The sequence below is a fragment of the Cetorhinus maximus genome, chromosome 10 (assembly GCF_964194155.1).
Source record: "Cetorhinus maximus chromosome 10, sCetMax3.hap1.1, whole genome shotgun sequence".
Taxonomy (NCBI): domain Eukaryota; kingdom Metazoa; phylum Chordata; class Chondrichthyes; order Lamniformes; family Cetorhinidae; genus Cetorhinus; species Cetorhinus maximus.
The window spans coordinates 13,513,038-13,533,517 of record NC_135888.1 but is presented as its reverse complement, the minus strand read 5'-3'; the positions used below and the strand labels follow the sequence as shown (position 1 = coordinate 13,533,517).

Sequence of the window (20,480 nt, the reverse complement as noted above, 5' to 3'; positions counted from 1 at the left end):
TCCAGAGGACTAGGATACAAGGGGCTAGAAGTTATGCTAAGCCATACAAACCCCTGGTTAGATCACATCTGATTAGAGCAGATCTGGGCATCACACCTTAGGAAGGATATATTTTGCTGTGGAGGGAGTGCAGAGAATACTTAATAGGATGATACTGGGACTCCAAGGATTAGAGTACAAGGAGAGATTGCATAAACAAGGAGTGTATTCCCTGGAATTTAGAAGGTTAAAAAGGGTGATCTGATCAAAGGGTTGAATTTTACACCGGTGGGATTTAATGCTCCCGCCAAAGTCAATGAACTTTTGATGGCTTGCCATATTTTACGGCCCCGTGCCCACTGTGACAGGCAGTAAAATTCCGCCCAAAATTTTCAAAATATTGAGGGAAGTAACTACAGTAAATAGAGAGAAACTATTTCTGCTGGTTGGTGAGTCTAGGACTGGAGGCCATAGAAAAAAAATTAGAGCCTAGTCTTTCAGGAATAAAGTTAGGAAATGTTTCTACATTCAAAAGATGTTAAAAGATTCCAATCCTCTTCCCAAACAGCAATTGACGCTAGGTCAATTAATAATTTAAAATCCAAGGGTGACAGATTTTTTTTTTTAACCAAAGGTGTTAAGGAAGGGCAAAGGCTGCTATATGGAGTTAAGTCAAAGATTATCCATGACCTCCTTGAATGGTAGTACCTCCTTGAATTGGATGCAAGGGAGAATTTTTTTTTACACAGCAAGTGACAATGACCTGGAACTCATTACCTTTGAGGTGGAAGCTGAGACAATCAATGATTTCAAAGGGAAACTGGATGGACACTTGAAGGAAATAAACTTGCAGGGCTACAGGTATAGAGCAGTGGAAATGGGGCTGACTGGATTGCTCTACAGGGCGCTGGCATGGACTCAGTGGGCCGAATGGTTTTCTTCTGTGCCATAAATAACAGTGACTCTATAACAGGCTCATGAGGCTAAATGGCCTATTCTTGTTCCTATATTCCTATTTACTTTCTGTAGATTGTCAGCTTTCCTCATTGTTATTCCTCTATCTCTACATAGGAATCCCTTTAGATAGTGGCACACTCAGAGACAGTGTCAAACAAATTCACCCAGAGACTAAGTGAGCACAATGCTTACATGTAACTTAAATACAAAGGTTTCTACAGAAATAGTTTCAAAGACCCAAGTAAACCAATTGACCAGCAGACCTGGTGATGCTGTGGGTATTAACGCTGGCCTGGTTTTAAATTCAGTTCCAGACAGATGGGATGAAAGTCTCTGACAGCTGTTAAGGTCCTAAATGAAATCAGTTTGGGTAGTGTCAAGCCAATTCCTGACAGTCACAAGTTCCACAAAATTGGCTTCAAATTCAGTACAACTGGCAGTAAATGGTCCATCATTATCAGACAAGCCATAAGGATAGTTAAGGTGGGAGATGGCAATGTTGCACTGATTTAATAAGGAATTCTTTGAAGCTAACATCCAATGCATTAAAAACTCTAATTTGCACTACATCTGAGCTTGACACTCTTGTTGAATATAAAGAAAACAAACATTCCATTCTCCAGAACCTTAAAGAATATAAAACTCTCCCCAAAAATAAAAGGCTTTTTTCTCCAACTGTCAAAATAGAGATTGACCTGAATTAATTCCCTTAATTTCCACCACTGACTAGTTTTTAAAAAATATACAGTAAAGTCCTGCCATTTGCAAGGGTTACATTCCCGCAAAATCTTGCAAACAGTGAAATCGCGAATGATGAACATGCTTTTCAATGGGAGTCAATTAGATAGGTTCTAGCAATGCGAATATATGGTTTGCGCAGCATCTTTATAGAAAATTGTCATGCTGTGTACCCAGGGGTAAATTCAGCCTCTGAACAATACAAGACTTGTTTAGAAAATTTTATAAAGCAACAATCCTCATTTAAGAAAAAAAATGAATCAACTGAAAACTGGCAGACCAAATCGGTAAACGTTTCGAAATTAAACAGAGCCATTATTGCAGCTCTGGACCAAGGGATTCCGACATTTCCAGGTTAATCTCTCTGTTTGGGCTGCACTTCAGCTGCAACTATTCCAGGCACCGCTTCTCACCCCTGTTGGAAAGGTGCTTAAAAAAAAGAGAATTAAATGTCCACTTCCAGAGAATTCGACACCATTTCCCTGTTAAAACGTGTCAAGGTCTCTACTCCGTTATGGCTACTGTCTCCTCGGGGAAAGAGGAGAGAGAGGAAAGAAAACATGTATAAGTGAACATTGGTCACGCAATGGGCGATGTGATGTACAAAGGCTTTAGTGCAGGTAAGCGAATATGCGAATAAGGAGGTCGCGAAAGGCCCAAGCTGGGTGACCTGTCAGGCTTCCCCCAAACCCATGATCTCCTCCTGCTAGCCTCAAAACTGAGGCCAGGTGGGAAGTGGCCCTTCAATGGTCAACAATTGGCCATTTAAAGGCTTCAATTGGAGTGAGGTCCGCCCTAGGCCTTGTCCACCCCACGTAAAATTGCAGACAGGTCAGGGGCGAGCAAGAGGGTGGCTGGACGGCCACCCCGGGTATTTCATGGGCACCCCTTCCTGAAAACCTGCCAGCATGGGACCATAAGTTCCAAGTCAGGATAGTATGTGACTTTGGTAGAATAACAGAACAATTGGGAATGTACATATTCATTGAACACAAGACCAAACATGATTTACTAGAGAGTACTGCAAATATGGATTTAATCCAGGTTGAGGAAGTATCGCCAATGGTTAATTTCCCACTGGTCCAGTACCAGCAGCAAAAGCACTTTCTCATCCTGAAGTAGGGTATTTTTATATGAGTGAATGCATATAATTTATGGCTATTCTTTGGATACTGGAAATCTTTTAGCCAAAAGAAACTTAATTTTTTTTCACCCTTGAAATTCAACGGAGTTTCCACCCCATAGTTTGGGTTAGCTATCTTATTCAACTTTATTTTATCCACTTTTTTGTAACTACAGTCCTTAATGTAGATATACACAGAGAAAACAATATATTTTATTTTTAAGCCAATAGCCTCTTTAGTCAGATGAAAGGGACTGCTCCTGTTCATGGAAAGGTATGTTTACAATTGCATTGCTGAACTCAAAAAACAGCTCACCCATAAGGATTTTTTTGTCAAACACAAGACTAATATTGTTTTTCAACTTTCTCTCTGGTTAGCTACATAGGCAGAAAGTTAATTTTGCACTAAGGATGGGGTTGTTAGAACAATAAATTTAGAAAAACGTGGAGCACAATTTTACATTCCCCCGCCGGCAGGTTTGAAGATGGAGGTGAGGCCCCGTAAATTCCTCAGATGGCTTTCCCACCACATTCCTGCAGGCCCAACCACCCCACAATTTTAAGGTGGGATGGGCGTGGGCTAGGCCCACCTGCCTGCACCCCAATTGAGGCCCTTAAGTGATCAATTACTGAGCACTTAAGGGCCGTTTCCCACCCAGCCTCAATTTTCAGGCTGGCAGGATTTCAGGGTTGGAGGAAAGCCCAGAAAGTCACCATACTCAGGTCTTGAGCTGAAAGGGCGGTCACCTCCATAAACAGCCCCCTTTCAGCATCAACCCCACCCCCACCCCGCACCAGCAAGGTCTGGCCCCTGCAGATGCTTCCTCCCCACCAGCCTCTTCACTAATATCTCCACCCACCCTCTTCCCATCCCCTGAGCCTCACCACCCTTCCCACCCTGAGACCCCCACACTTACCTAGTCCTGGACTCCCAGGACTTAGACTCTGGGGATTGCTTGCAGTCCCAGTCCAGTCCACTGCAGCTTCTGGTGCTGCTGAGGCTAGAGAGCTGTTGGCCAATCAGATTGGCCGGCAGCCCTCTGAGGCAGGAATTCCTTCCAAGTGAGGGGGGCAAGTTCCATCCCCAGTCAATTAACAATCAGTGGAATGTCACCAGGGACGAGTCCTACGCTGACTCTTCGGACAGCAGGAAGGGAAACCCACCATCCTAAAAATCCTGGCCGTGTACTTTAGCCATTCTTTCTAGGGTGAAACGATCTGAAAATGTTGTTCTATTACCAAGATCAATTTCTAAATCTTGCTTTGAGTTAATATTCTTATTCATAATAACTCACCAACATGGTCTGGTGCAATTCCCATTTCCTGTAATGCAAGTGCCTGTTCTTGTGTTCTGGGGAAACCCACAAGGATCCAGCCCTGAGAAACAAACAATAGCAATGCAGTTGGTTATAAATAGAGAAATGAAAAGAGAAGTATGCAGTGTTACAATTTACTACGCAAGATGATACTAAATATACCATATAGCTTTGATAAGAGCACAAGATTAGCTTCATTGTTGAGAAGTTGGTCATTTTGCTGGCTGGCAGGTTCTTGATTGGTAAGGGGATCAAAGGTTACGGGGAGAAGGCGAGAGAATGGGGTTGAGAAACTTATCAGCCATGATTGAATGGCGGAGCAAACTCGATGGGCCAATGGCCTAATTTCTGCTCCTATGTCTTATGGTCTTTATGGTCTTTGCAGTTAGGCACCAAGTGCTCCAGATATGTAGGGCCTGATTTTAACTCTGAGTGAATAGGTTTTGGGTGAGTTAAAATCTCACCTTTAATATCCGTACATCTTAACCTCAACTTCAGCAAACATCTAGGTAACTATGTGTAAGCAGCCAGAAAAAAAACAAACTCTGTGAAATCTCTCCCAACCCACAGGTAGTCAAGAACGCTTATATAGCTCTACTAACCACAACTTCAATTCTACTTATACTCAACAGGTGACTCATTGACTCTTTCAGGATTGCATGAAATGCCTTGTTTCAGAAAATTTTCAAGCATCTGTGCCCATCCTTGTGATGAATGATGTTTACTCAATGGTTTCTGAAGGAGCTAAAATAGAATAACATTCATTACCTGCTGAGTTTTTCCAGGTAATTCTGTTTTTGTTTTGGATTTCCAGCATCCGCAGTAGCTTTTAGCTTTTTGTTTTTATTTCAATATTTTTTGTTGAGTGTCTATTTCACATATTCATTACTTCTTTAAAATGTGCTCAAATCTTCAGTCACATCTGATAATCCCCATTTACACCCATAGTATAAATCCATATCAAAAACTACCCTCCATTTATCTATTCTCTCCTACTCTTATGCTATCTCTGCTCTCTCTGTAAGGTTCTTGAGTGCGTCATTGCCTATCAACTCAGTGGATAATTCTCCTTTTTGAATCCTTTTTCTTCTATTTTGCCTTTCTCAGAGCACTGAGATTGCTCTGACCGAAGTTACAAACAGTGCTGGGTGGAGTTTTTCCCACCTTAGCCACTCTGCAATGTTTAATACAATCCTAATGCAATCCTTCTCCATCTCCTCTCCCTTGCATGATTCAATTTCTACCTATCCAAATGCAGCTAACACATCTCCAATTATGGCTTTTCATCCCATCACTGCATGATACCTTTGAAGTCCTTGGCCTCCTCCCTTTCCTCATCTACATAGGATCATCTCCAAAATGTATGCCAGTGAAGCCCAGTCTTATCTCTCCACTACCTCCCTCGATAGCTCCCTGCTGTTAGACTGGTTGTCTAATATCAAATCACAGTTAGTACAGGTTCTCACCCATACCTGCAACCCCCACCCCCGTCCTAATTACCCATGCTAGACATTTGCAGGGTGAACCAATGTTCCAAAACGTTGGCATCCTGCTCAATCCCAAACTAAGCATCAAAGCCCACATTTCATCCACCAGCAAGAACCCTTATTTCCACCTCTGCAAATCACCTACCTCCACCCACAGCTTCAACCCCTCTGACACGGACATTTCACTGTTCTGTCACCTCTAGACTTATTTCTCCAATGCTTTTTTCTCTTTAAATTATTTGTAGATTTCTAAATGAAATGATATCAGGTACTGCATTATATGGATGTTAAAACATGAAGAGATTTTTCAGCGTTATTCTATTGATGCCATTGTGGTCTTGCCCTGAACATATTCCTGTAGATCTTTCTTTGAATTTTAAAATTATCTTACACATTTAACTGTTCAATCTTAGAAAATAAAATTCTAACTCCGCCTAAATTTGGAAATTCTGTTAATTATGTTGTACAATGTTCAAATATAACTGATCATTTTTTAAAATTCTTATTTTCGTATCATCTGTGAGGATATGTTATGATTGTCATGTTCTGCCGCCACATGCAAACTCATAGCATTAGTATACTTGTGATTTAATAAGCATTGATAATAAGCAAGGAAAAGTGAGAACAAAGAAACCTTCAGAGCAACTCGTAGGGTCATTCAAACAACATCCGTACTAACCTCAGATGAAATTAAGCAAACATTTTTTAAGTTCCATAACTAAAAGCTATTTTGTAAGACATATTATAAGTATCACTTTTGCATCAGTCTTTTGTTCGCAGAGTTAGTTGCTGAAGATTCAGATTACAGAAAGAAAAATAAATTTACTATATTGAATCAGTCTAATGTGTATTTAATCTATATAATGAAATGCAAAAAGATAAAAATCCAACAGAAATGTTAATAGAATAGAGCAAATGAATAAGAGTTGATGGAGCAGTAAAAATCAGCAGAAAGCACAGGCTCGTTAGTTACAAATGAGAGCATCTTGCTAATGGAACACTCACTCTTAGGGCCACATGCAGTAACAGAGCTGAAAATAGTCATTTCCCACATGCCCTTGTTAAAGTAAATGTAAATGTATTACCATTCTGCACTCTTTGAAAATCTGCATTTATAGATATAAATATTATCTCAAGAGCACTCTTTATTAACATTTCAATGTGTTTTGAATGCCAGAGTAGTGACAGACACTTCGCTTTTTCACAATATTGAAGACATTTGCTGCAAAAGTAATGGTGAAATAAGGATGTAAAGAAACCTAGTAATATAGATCCCACTTAACACACATAGTGCTCTACAAAAACAAGTTGTGTGTCATCTGTATGCTTTTCATACAAAATAAAATTATTTACTCAAGGTATACCACATCCTGTAACACTCAAGACTCCTTTGTTAGAATATTGTAAATGAAATCCAAAGGGTAAAAACTTTGAAGAAGCATATGTGTTGCATTTATTTATGAACTGCAACATGTAGCTCTGTATTTGCCCTTATGTATTGAGTGGCTTCTTCTATATACTAGGCAACTCAACGAATATTATATAGTATCCCCAATAGGATAAGAATTACTTTACAAATTAATAGCTGAGCCAGAATTAGAATTTTTCATCCATTCTGTTTGAAATATTGCTTATTTTTATGTGTTGCTTCTAAAGTTACGTTCCAAACATAGTTATGAACACACTAGTCTTTGATTTTAAAAAATACTTGAACTTTCTAGAGGGTTTTAAAAATTATTTTGAAAAATGTTCCTGTCTTTCATGAAGCAAAACCTGGTTTAAAAAAATGTGGAAGTAATTACAATCTTACATACAGGATAGATTTTCAAATTCAGATCCCTATGAGCTCCTGGGGTCATGAGATTTCTAGATGCCATCAGTTTCTCGTACTTGCAGAATTACTAGTAAAATGCTCCTGTTGCTGGAGACAATTAAAGTGTATGTTTCTTACAAATACGGGCACTGGGTAGGAAGGTGAGGGGGGGGCTTGTAAAATCCAGCGCATGGCCTGCCCACTGCCTACCCGCCCGTCCCTGTCTCCTTTTTTATGGAGTGCGGCGAAGGTGGACTGCTCATCTTGGGCCTGGTAAAGCCTTTACTTGGCCAATTAATGGCCACTTAATTACCTCATCTCGTCCCAGCTGCTACTTCACTTGTGGCAGAGGAAGGCCCACACTGAGCAGGCAGCTCGGCTGCCCAGGCTGGTGTCGAACAGGGGGATTACCTCCTTTGGGGGTCCCTCTGCCCAGAAGCAACCCCTCCCCGAAGGTCATACCCATCTTTAACTTCCCCTAGCCTCTCAAACTCAGAATCCAACCCCCTCACTTCCCTTGCTGAAGCCAGCCAGCCAGGCCCTGCTGAAACCCTGGACTTGCCTTCAGTCTCAACTCCATTACCTCCACTTATTCGGAGACTGCCTGTAGTCCCACCAGGGGCCACCACACAAACCTGGCGCTACTGGGACTACAGAGCTGCCGGCCAACCACAGATGGGGGCGGAAGTCTCGCCCTTAGCCAATTAATTCAGCCCTGCTGAACGGGCTTTGGGGCAGCCAGTATTAGCAGGGATGCGTTCCCTGCTAACTCTTTGGGTGGCAGGGCCATCCGAAAAAGCCTGCCCTACAGCCCATTTTCCTTTGGGTAACTGACATTGCTTTGGAAGTTAGGACAGAGGTTCCCTGAGAATCTATGAATATTTTCAGGCAATCCCCAAACAGAAAATTAAGATTCCTACCTATATGTATAAATACACTACTAGGATGATTTAAAGATTTACAAATTAAACAAAATAGTGTTGGAAACGGTCGGTTCTTAATGTAACCACATACTTAACCTTATAAAAGTCGTCTTCATTTTTCTTTCAGTTCCTTTGTGCTTTCATTTTTTAGTCCCACTCACTAGATTATTTTAAGTATTGTAATATGAAATATAGTCATATTTCTATTCATATTGTCCTTTGAGAGCTGTTTTTGTAAATACACATTGCTCTTATGCATCAAAACCAAGAAGGGGGAAGCCATAGGTCTTTAATGCTGGCTCCTAGCCAATAAGAATCCTGTTCTTTCAAAAAAATAGCTTGCTCTCACTTTCAAAAAGGGCAGTTGGAAGAGAAAGGTAGAAATAAGATGGTTATCCTAAACATGCTCAGTTTAGAAACTCACCCCCTCTTTCCACAAGACAAAATGTCACATGATTCCAGGAAGGGAACCAAGACCAGAGTTGCACCTAACATCTTAGTCCTCACTCATACAGAATACAAAGTCCTTCAGATTAATGGCTCAGACAAAGTTATGGGCAGCAAGGAGGTAGAAAGTGGCAGTTTGTCTTAATTGCATTTCACTTGTAACACTTCAGTCATCTCAGGAAATATTCAGCAAGCTTCACAACTTCAAGCTGTATTCCCAAGGCAGTAATCTGCCAAGGTCCAGCCTTGCAATGCATTCTAATTCAACCCTTTTCTCTTTCTTCGCGGTCCTTCTCAGCAGCAAGGGCTCCCTACAGAAGACTCCTCAGAAGAGACCCATTTTTCTAAGGACACAGCCTCAAGCACTCTATCCTTCCAAGCACCAGCAGAGACATTGACACTCTACATGGATCATATAGTGAGAAGAGGGATCTTCGCATGATGAAACACACAGCACGAGAGAGCAGGGACAGTAGCAGGGACAGTGAAGAGGGGAGCTCTACTGAACAGGATAGAGAAGAGGACTTCAGGCATTCCCCCTGAGAATAAAACTGCTTGGTCTGAATTTTACATGCCCCTAGCAGGCATGTTTCCTGCACGGGCAAGGGCGCATTGAGTGGGGCACGTAAAATAGGGTGAGTGCCCCTTCTACCACCTTCCCCCCCCCCCCCCCCACCCCCGAGCTCCTCCCCATAATACGGGGGGTGGTGCGGGCGGGCACCAAAACCGGCAGCCCACCCACCATATTTAAATGAATAATCAAGGGTTTGCTGTGAATTCAATTAATTGACACAGCTAAAATTCACAGTCTGCAGAGATTGTAACATTTAAGGTACAGCATGTTTCGATGCTGTTGCATTGGTTCCTGCTTAGTAACAAGGATGGGACTTCTGAGAGTGTTTTGATAGGTTCCCGGAACAATTCAACATTTAGCGAACAACTCTTTTTCAGGGAGTCAAATTGAGGTAGTCTGCTAGCCAAGAAATGTCAGAGACACAGGGACAGGGATAGGCCCTGTTAAGTAAGTTAAAAGAAGGGAGCAAAGAAATAGGCTGTGAATTAAAGAAAGAGCTGTAGTTAGCAGACTGACTCCGTACTGTGGGCCGTTGGGGCAAAGATACCCCTTTGGAGCAGTGGTGTTCTGCTTGGCATGGGCATAGGTCCGGAAATGTGCTTGTGAGCTAGTGCTGAGTCACTCAGGAATCCAAAGAAAAGAAATCTCAGAAGGTGGGATTGAAATCCTGCGAGGTGGGCCATTGTTAAAGTCATCCATGTGGGAGAGATGTTTCAAGAGAATTCCAAGCCAGGATCTTCAAAGCTGGAATAAAAACAGAAAATGCTGGAAAAACTCAGCAGGTCTGGCAGCATCTGTGGAGGGGAAAAAAGAGTTAACATTTTGAGTCTGTATGATTCTTCTTCAGGGCACTCTGAAGTTTTTCCAGCATTTTCTGATCTTATTTCAGGTTTCTAGCATCCACAGGATCTTGCTTTTATTTTCAAAGGTGGAGATTGGAACCCTCGCAAGAAAGACAAAGTTTCAGTGACTCACTGTGGGGCTTTGGTTGACTGACAGTGAGCCTATTTTCTAAGGCAATTTCTTGAGAAATCTATGGACTCTGTCATGGTCGCATCTGTCATTTACTCTGTAGTGTGGTGTGTTCAACCACAATTTGTCTGTTAATTCACATGTACCTCATACTTACCTTGAATGTTAGAGTATAAGATACATATTGTAAATTGTTATATCTTTCTAAACTTGCACAGTAAATTTTGGTTTTGTTTATTCAAAACCCATGGAATCTTGTGGCTTTATTCCAAAAGCAAGTGTCTTGAATCTCAAGCTTTAACTACTTTAAACAAAACATTACTGGTCTCTAACACGACCTCTCCTCATGTCCCAGGGTCTGGCCAAGGATTGTAACAGGTCAATCGGGCTTGCTATCAAGCCAATTGACCCTGATAATATGCTGCCTACACCATAAAATGTTTGGCATGGGCAGCCGGGTGGGTGCGGAAAGCCTGATTTTTTTACATCAAATGTTTAATGGGTGGGAAGGATGGGGGCGGTCACTCTTTGGCAGCTGCCCTTTGCTGATTGCGGGGTGGCCCCCCTTAGGTCAACCCCCCTTACTTCTTACCCATGCTCTCCCTTAAACTCACCCCCTCCCCCTCTCCCTAACCTACCCAAACCCTCCCTGTCCAAGACCCCAGACTTGCCTGCTCCAGGGATCCATGGGCCTTGATTTTCTCTACTCCTGTAGTCCTGGCAGCTATCACTGACGCCGTCCTGGCACTGCAGGGAATGATGGAGCTGCCAGCCAATCAGATTTGACGGCAGCTCCAGAGGGCAGACTTCCTCCACAACAAGGGGCAGAAGTCCCACTCAGCCCTCATTAGTCCACCCCGCAGCGCTTTATGGCTACGATGCAGGTTGGTGTGGAGCATGTTGGCACCACACCTGCGTGGTTTCCAGGGTTGTGGGGTGGAAGGGGTGTGTTGTCCATGCCCCGGCATTATTCAGCCTTTCACAGAGCAGTTATACCAGGTTTGTAGGGTATGCCAAAGAGCTTAATCAAAATGGCGAAAGTATACAGGAGTCTGTTCCCAGCCAGTGTGCTGTCATCTCATATGGCATCAGCACTCTGCAGTCTACCTTGGAAAGTATGGCCACCTCCACGGATACTGCAGCCATACCCTTTTAACTTGGTTCAAAGCCATCAGCCTTAATACAGGCAAGGAATGAATTGTAGGTAATTACTGCATTGGGAATTATATGGCACTTTGATCTGCAGTGTGGTTTAATAGCAGGTTCTGAATCTGCACTTTAGAAGTTGACTTAAAAGTTTCTTTGTTTCTTAATGCGGAAGTAAGGGAGTGGTGAAGGATGTAACAAGGACTGTTAATGCAGAGGGACTTTATGTAGTTTTTCAGGGTGGGTAATCAGAATCAGCGCAATTAACTCATCACACACATCTCTTAATGCAAGATGTTGAGATAAGCCTCCTTCAACTGTTGTCTCCTCGCTTTCATCCTGATCTTTGCCAATAAAGACTGCAGCTGTTGCTCTGCCTGGGCCAAATGCAGGCAACTTTGATGGAAAGGTTGTACAGTCTGCAACAAATCACTAGTTCTCTCTTGTTTGATGTTGAGTTCAATGCATAAGATAATGCCCTGGTTAGTCCTGGCAAACAGCATTGTTGATCTGGTTCAATTGCGTACTGTAGACTGTGATATGCTAGAGATGTACCCTATAGAAGATTGGAATGTGCAAGTGACAAGTAAGTGAAGGGTTGTTTTGACTTTATAAGCTACTGGGAAACTTTGGGACCCTGGTCCACCAGGCACCAGGTCCTGCTGAAGGAGCTGCAGAGCTAAAATCTCTCCTGCAATCCAAACAGCACAACAGCACACAGATCCCCACAGCATGCTGTTGTATGTTCAGTAGGTCTCACAAAGCAGTTCCAAGTCTTGTATGGTTGAACATTAACTGTTTATTGACAGCACATAGCTATGTACAAACATACAGTGTATAGCCCAAACTATGAGCTAACTCCATGCTTGCTTCTACACAGGTTTCTGTCAAGCTCACAACTCTCTCTAGTAGGCCATGTGTTTCTTCACATCACATTGTGGGCAATACTGTTTCCCAGTCCCACATTAACCATTGCTATGCCAAATACCGTTATACTACACCTCCAAATAAGTCATGCTATCCCTTCTCCAACCCTGTCCCTCCACTCAGGTCTCTGACTTTATAAATTCAAACAGTCTAGAGGCTTGGCAATTCTTCCAGGTTTTGTTCTGGTCACATTCAGAGGAATCTGTTTATTTAGGCAACCGTTGCTGACTTGGACTTTGAGTTGTAGTCTGTGTTTCTGACACTTGGTTGTCTTCTTCTAAGCCGCTCAAGTGTATAGTAGGAGGTTCGCCGCGAGGGATGAGGAGGAAGATCCTCGTGTTCCCCCGATCGTACCTTTTGGTGTACGGATGAAGGATGACCTTGACTGGTCATTGTCTCTCCAGACAATGACGCCCTCTCTTTCTAGGTCCCTGATCCACACCCTGTCCCCTTTCTTTAACTGTGGCAGGTTTCTAGTGTGGTACCTTTTATTGTAGGTGAATGCTTGACACTGCCTGTAGGACTGTTCTCAGTCCTGAAGGTTTAGGTAGTCCTTGACTGCCAACACTGGAATTAGTTACTTTGGAAGCATTGGGAGTTGGATGTGGAGTTTTCTGCCTATCAGAAGCTCTGATGGGGCTAATTCACATTGTGGCAGAATGGATCTATAAGTTAAAAGCACTATAGGGATGTCATCATTTTTTCTCAGAAGAGCTTTTGATTGTGGATACCTTGGGGAGCTGGTACTGTGTTGAAAGCCTTAACTGATGGCAAATTGGGTGAAATATTCGTTTGTGAAATGCGGGCCAATATTGGACACCACCTGGTCTGGGATTCCATCACTCGCAAACATTTCCTTCAAGGATCTCACGACCACCTCAGTGGTCGTCGTGTGTAATTTCTTCAACTTGATCCATCATGAGAAGTAGTCAACCACGATGAGGAAGGATTTTACCAATAAAGGCAAATAAGTCGATTCCCAACCTTTGCCATTGCCTGGTAAGGAACTGTGTGGGAATGAGGGGCTCTCTCTGGTCCAGCAAACACTTGGCAGTTTGCGATCTTCTTTTCAATGGCTCTTGATATACCTCGCCACCATACTGCAGATTGGGCACTCACTCTACATTTTGTAACACCCAGCTGCCCTTGGTAAATGTTTTGGAGAATTTCCAGCCAAGAGGAGGCTGGAATGACCAATTGTCCATTGTATCCTAGCAGGTCATCTATCAGGGTAAAGTGTTTCTGCTGTTCACTGAATCACACAGTGCAGAAGAGGCCCATCGAGTCTGCACCGACACGTGAGAAACACCTGACCTACCTACCTACCTACCTAATCCCATTTACCAGCACTTGGCCAATAGCCTTGAAAGTTATGACATGCTAAGTGCTCATCCAGGTACTTTTTAAAGGATGTGAGGCAACCCGCCTCCACCACCCTCCCAGGCAGCGCATTCCAGACTGTCACCACCCTCTGGGTAAAAAAGTTTTTCCCTCTAATCCCCCCTAAACCTCCTGCCCCTCACCTTGATCTTGTGTCCCCTTGTGACTGACCCTTCAACTAAGGGGAACAGCTGCTCCCTATCCACCCTGTTCATGCCCCTCATAATCTTGTACACCTCAATCAGTTCGCCCCTCAGTTTTCTCTGCTCCAATGAAAACAACCCAAGTCTATACAGCCTCTCTTCATGACTTAAATGTTTCATCCCAGGCAACATCCTGGTGAATCTCCTCTGCACCCCCTCCAGTGCAATCACATCCTTCCTATAATGTGGCGACCAGAACTGCACACAGTACTCCAGCTGTGGCCTCACCAAGGTTCTATACAACTCCAACATGTCCTCCTTACTTTTGTAATCTATGCCTTGATTGATAAAGGCAAGTGTCCCATATGCCTTTTTCACCACCCCACTAACATGCCCCTCCGCCTTCAGAGATCTATGGACACACACGCCAAGGTCCCTTTGTTCCTCAGAACTTCCTAGTGTCTTGCCGTTCATTGAATAATTCCTTATCAAATTACTCCTATCAAAATGTATCACCTCACGCTTTTCAGGGTTAAATTCCATCTGCCACTTATCTGCCCATTAGACCATCCCGTTCTTATGTTCAAACCAAATTTTCATGACGCTGCTGCCTGGCCTCTGCTGTGGTCACCATTGTTGACAGTAACAGCAGATGTGGACACAGTTCTCATCTCGCATCTGCTCCTGGCGGATTTGCTGGTTTCCCTGAGGTGGCCGGCAGTTGTCTCTTCACCAATTAGAAGTACAACACAAGCTCCTCAACCAGGTTGATGTCATGTGTCACAGGAAGGTCGACCGTGGCCCTGGATAGTGCGTCTGCAGTTGTTTGACGTTTCCCTTGAACATAAGCAAATCTCATGAGACACAAATGGAATCTCTGAATTCTAAGAGGGGGTGGGGAGGGGGTGGTATCTTTGCAAGTTCCTTCTCATCTAACAGTGAGACCCGTGAGTTTATGATCCATTTTAATGGGGACTTTCAGGTTGATAATGTAGTCAGAGAACATCTGGCAAGCCCACGTGACTGTAAGAATTTCTTTTTCGATAACAGCATACCATCTGACAGCCCTCTAGATGCGTAATATACTGGTCGGCAACATCCATCCAGTTGTTCCTGATATAAAATTGCCCCTAGGCCTGTGGACGAGGCATCCGCTGCTATAGTAGTGGGCAGGATTAGGTCATAATGAGCCAGGGTATCAGGTGAGAGCAGTGTGGCTTTGATATGCCCAAACGCTTGCTCCTGGTGCGCATCCCAGCACCAAGCCTGGCCTTTTTTGAGAAGGTATCGCAGGGGTTCTGTGACCTGCACCAGGTTGGATAAAAATTTCGCCAACTGCTTCACCGTGCCCAGGAATCTCTGTAGGTCTGGAATAGATGATGGGGTTGGGAACACACTGATAGCTTTTTATTTGTGGGTCCGCCATGACACCTTTGCTGCTAACAATGTACCCTGAGAACCGAATAAAGGTCTTGAAGAACTTGCATTTCTTGTTTAGTGTCAGCCTTGCTTCCTGCAAGCATTCTAGGACAGCTGTGAGCCTCCTGTCATGTTCCTCCAAAGCTGTGCCATGGACCAAAACATCATCCATATGGCAGATGACACCCTCCAGGCCATGCAAAATAGCTGGCATCGTGTGCTGAAAAATCTCGGGTGCCAAGGTAATGCTGAATGGCATGTGGTTGAAACAGAAACTGCCAAAAGGGGTGACAAACGTAGTCAGCAATCAGGATTTCTTGTCTTGTGGAAGCTGCCAGAAGCTGCTGTTAACACTGATCTTTGAAACACTGCTTTTGGAGAGCTTGGTCAAGCTGTTGTCCACTGAGGACACTGGGTGGGCATCTCTCACCACTGCCTCGTTGGGTTGTGTCAGGTTGACACAGGTAGAGATGGACCCATTTGGCTTTGGAACTGGGACTATCCCGGAACACCATTCAGTTGGCTGCGTGACAGGGGGGATGATCCCCATTTTGGTCATAGAACCATAGAAAAGTTACAGCAAGAAAGAGGTGATGGTGTAGTGGTATTGTCGCTGGACTAGTAATCCTGAGACCATCCAGGAAAATGCTCTGGGGACCCGGGTTTGAATCCCGACATGGCAGTTCAATAAAAAAATCTGGAATTAAAAGTCTAATGATCACCATGAAACCATTGTTGATTGTTGTAAAAACTCATCTGGTTCACTAATGCCCTTAGGGAAGGAAATCTGCCTTCCTTGCCTGGCCTGGCCTACATATGACTCCAGACCCACAGCAATGTGGCTGACTCTTAAATGCCCTCTGAAACGGCCTAGCAAGCCACTCAGTTGTATCAAATCGCTACAAAGTCTCAAAAAAGAAATGAAACCGGACGGACCAACGGGCATCAACCTGGGCACCAGAAGCAACAATGGCAAATTCAGCCCCGTCAACCCTGCAAAGTCCTTCTTACTAACATCTGGGGGCGAGTATCAAAATTGGGAGAGCTGTCTCACAAACTTGTCAAGCAACAGTCTGACATAGTCATCCTCACAGAATCATATCTTACAGGTAATATCCCAGACACCACCATCGCTACATCTGGCAGGACAGAACTAGCAGACGTAGAGGCACAGTGATATACAGTTGGAAGGGAATTGCCCTGGGAGTCCTCAACATCGACTTCGGACCCCATGAAGTCTCAGGTCAAACATGGGCAAGGAAACCTACTGCTGATTACAACATATTACCCTCCCTCAGCTGACGAATCAGTGCTCCTCCATGTTGAACACCACGTGCAGGAAGCACTGAAGGTGGAAAGGCCGCAGAATGTACTCTGGGTGGGGGACATCAATGTCCATAACCAAGAGTGGCTCGGTAGCACCACTACTGACCGAGCTGGCTGAGTCCTGAAGGGCATAGCTGCCAGACTGGGTCTGCAGCAGGGGTGAGAGAACCAACAAGAAGGAAAAACATATTTGACCGCATCCTCACCAACCTGCCTGCCACAGATGCATCTGCCCAAGACAGTATCAGCTGGAGTGACCACCACACAGCCCTTGTGGAAAAAAAGTCCCAACTTCACAATGAGGATACCCTCCATCATGTTTTGTGGCACTACCATCTTGCTAAATGGGATAGATTTCAAACAGATCTAGCAACTCAAAACTGGGCATCCATGAGGCAGTGTGGGCCATCAGCAGCAGCAGAATTGTACTCAAACACAATCTGAGCATGGCCCAACATATCCTCCACTTTACCATTACCATCAAGCCAGTGGATCAACCCTGGTTCAAAAGAGTGCAAGAGAGCACCAAGCATACCTAAAAGTGAGGTGTCAACTTGGTGAAGCTAAAACACAGGAAAGGTGATAGGCAGATCACACAACCAACAGATCAGAGCCAAGCTCTGCAGTCCTGCCACATCCAGTCGTGAATATTGGTGGACAATTAAACAACTCACTGGAGGAGGCGGCTCCACAAACATCCCCATCCTCAATGATGGGGGAGCCCGGCATATCAGTGCAAAAGGTAAAGCTGAAGCATTTGCAACAATCTTCAGCCCGAAGTGCCGAGTGGATGATCCATCTCGGCCTCCTCCGGAGGTCGCCAGCATCACAGATGCCAGTCTTCAGCCAATTCGATTCACTGAACATGATATCAAGAAACTGCTGAAGGCACTGGAGAGTGCAAAGGCTGAAGGCACTGGAGAGTGCAAAGGCTAAGGGCCCTGACAATATTCCAGCAATAGTACTGAAGACTTGTGCTCCAGAACTTGCTGTGCCCTAGCCAATCTATTCCAGTATAGCTACAACACTGGCATCTACCCAGCTATGTGGAAAATTGCCCGTGTGTGCTGCTAACAAAAAGCAGAACAAATCCAACCCTACCAACCCATCAGTCTACTCTCAATCATCAGTAAAGTAATGGAAGGGGTCATCAACAGTGCTATCAAGCTTAGCAATAACTTGCTCACTGACGCCCAGTTTGGGTTCTGCCAGGGCCACTCAGCTCCTGACCTCATAACAGCTTTGGTTCAAACATGAACAAAAGAACTGAACTCCCGAGGTGAGGTGAGAGTGACTGCCCTTGACATTAAGGCCACATTTGACAGAGTGCGGCATCAAGGAGCCCTAGCAAAATAGGAGTCAATGGGAATTGGGAAAAACTCTCCACTGGCTGGAGTCATACCTAGCACAAAGGAAGATGGTTGTGGTTGTTAGAGGTCAATCATCTCAGCTCCAGGACATCACTGCAGGAGTTCCTCAGGGTAGTGTCCTCAGCCCAACCATCTTAAGCTGCTTCATCAATGACCTTCCTTCCATCATAAGGTCAGAAGCAGGGATGTTCGCTGATGATTGTACAATATTCAGATACTGAAGCAGTCCATGTCCAAATGCAGCAAGACCTGGACAATATCCAGGCTTGAGCTGATAAGTGGCAAGTAACATTTGTGCCACACAAATGCCAGGCAATGACTATCTCCAACAAGAGAGAATCTAATCATCGCCCCTTGACGTTCAATGGCATTACCATTGCTGAATCCCCTACCAACATCCTGGGGGTTACCATGGACCAGAAATTGAACTGGACTAGCCATATAAATACTGCAGCTACAAGAGCAGGTCAGAGGCTAGGAATCCTGTGATGAGTAGCTCACCTCCTGACTGCCATAGCCTATCCACCATCAACAAGGCATAAGTCAGGAGTGTGATGGAATACTCCCCACTTGCCTGGATGAGTGCAGCTCCAACAACACTCAAGAAGCTTGACACCGTCCAGGGCAAAGCAGCCTGCTTGATTGGCACCACATCCACAAACATTCACTCCCTCCATCACCGACGCACAGTAGCAGCAGTGTGTACCATCTACAAAATGCACTGCAGCATCTTCCAAATCCACAACCACTACCATCTAAAAGGGCAGCAGATAGAGGGAACGCTACCACCTGGAAGTTCCCCTCCAAGTCATTCACCATCCTGACTTGAAAATATATCGCCGTTCCTTCACTGTTGCTGGGACAAAATCCTGGAACTCCCTTCCTAACAGCGCTGTGGGTGTACCTACACCACATGGAAGGTAGCTCACCACTACCTTCTCAAGGGCAACTAGAGATGGGCAATAAATTCTGGCCCAGCCAGCAAAGCCCTTTTCTCATGAATGAGTTTTTTAAAAATTCAGCTCATCATGTCTGTGCCGGCCAAAAAATAAAATATAAAATACTAACTGCCCATTCTAATCCCACCTTCCAGCACCCGGTCCGCAGCCTTGCAGGTTACAGCACTTTAGGTGCAGATCCAGGTGCCACTTTTCCACCCACTCAACCAAAACATTGATATCATTCTGGAGACAACAACTATCCTTTCCATTATCAACTACACTGCCAATTTTTGTGTCATTTGCAAATTTCCTAATCATGCCACCAACATTCAAGTCCAAATCATTAGTATATACAACTAACAGCAAAGGATCCAACACTGAGCCCTATGGAAGGCCACTGGAAACCGTTATCCATTCGCAAGAACATCCATCAACCATTACCCTTGGTTTCCTGTTACTGAGCCAATTTAGGGTCCACATTCCCATGTATCCCATATGCTTTTACTTTTCTGACTAGTCTGCCATGCAGAACCCTGTCAAATGCCTTACTGAAATCCATGTAGACAACATCTACTGCACTACCCTCATCAATCCTCCTTGTTACTTCCTCAAAAAATTCTATTAAAATTAGTATGACACGATCTTCCCCTAATGAAACCATGCTGACTATCCCTGATTAATCCATTCCTTTCCATCTGACAGTTTATCCTGTCTTTCAGAATTGATTTTAATAATTTGCCCACCACCAAAGTCAGACTGACTGGCATATAATTATTTGGCCTATCTTTTGCACCCTTTTAAAATAATTGTACAACGTTTGCAGACCTCCAATCCTCTGGTACCTTGCCAGTATCTAGTGGGAATTGGAAAATGATCCTCAGAGCATCCGCCATTTCCTCCCTGGTTTCCTTTGACAACATCTCATCCAGTTGTATTACAATCAATTCCTGCTATTCCTGTTTTACAATTGATTCTGTTATATATATATTAATACACAAGGACTAAAATAAAAATACCTGGAAAAACTCAGCAGATCTGACAGCATCTGTGGAAAGGGATACAGTTAACGTTTCGAGTCCGAATGACTCTTCATCAGAACTAAGGAAAAATAGAAAAGAGGTGAAATATAAGCTGGTTTGGAGGGGGTGGGGGGGGGGGGGGGTTACAGGTAGAGCTGGATAGAGAGCCAGTGTTAGGTGCCAAAAGATGTCATAGACAAAAGAACAAAGAGGTGTTGACGGTGGTGATATTAGCTAAGAAATGTGCTAATGGGGACATTAAGTGTAGAAAGCAGGACGAGCAAGGGACAGATAGCCCTAGTGGGGGTGGGGTGGGGGGGGATCGAAATAGGCTAAAAGGTAGAGATAAAACAATGGATGGAAATACATTTAAAAATAATGGAAATAAGTGGGAAAAGAAAAATATATATTAAAAATATATATAAATTATTGGAAAAAAGGGGGATCGGAAAGAGGGTGGGGATGGAGGAGCGAGTTCAT

At 44.0% G+C, this 20,480-nt stretch overlaps 1 protein-coding gene across 2 annotated transcripts in view; it reads right to left on the bottom strand.

Moving 5' to 3' along the window:
* The window catches only part of ak8 (adenylate kinase 8), a 135,448-nt gene that overhangs the window by 75,714 nt on the left and 39,254 nt on the right, over positions 1 to 20,480 (bottom strand). For both annotated transcript variants that reach the window (XM_078549986.1, XM_078549987.1), the window contains exon 6: positions 4,093 to 4,174. In XM_078549986.1, the coding sequence (XP_078406112.1) occupies positions 4,093 to 4,174 (82 nt within the window). The remainder of the gene's footprint in view (positions 1 to 4,092; positions 4,175 to 20,480) is intronic.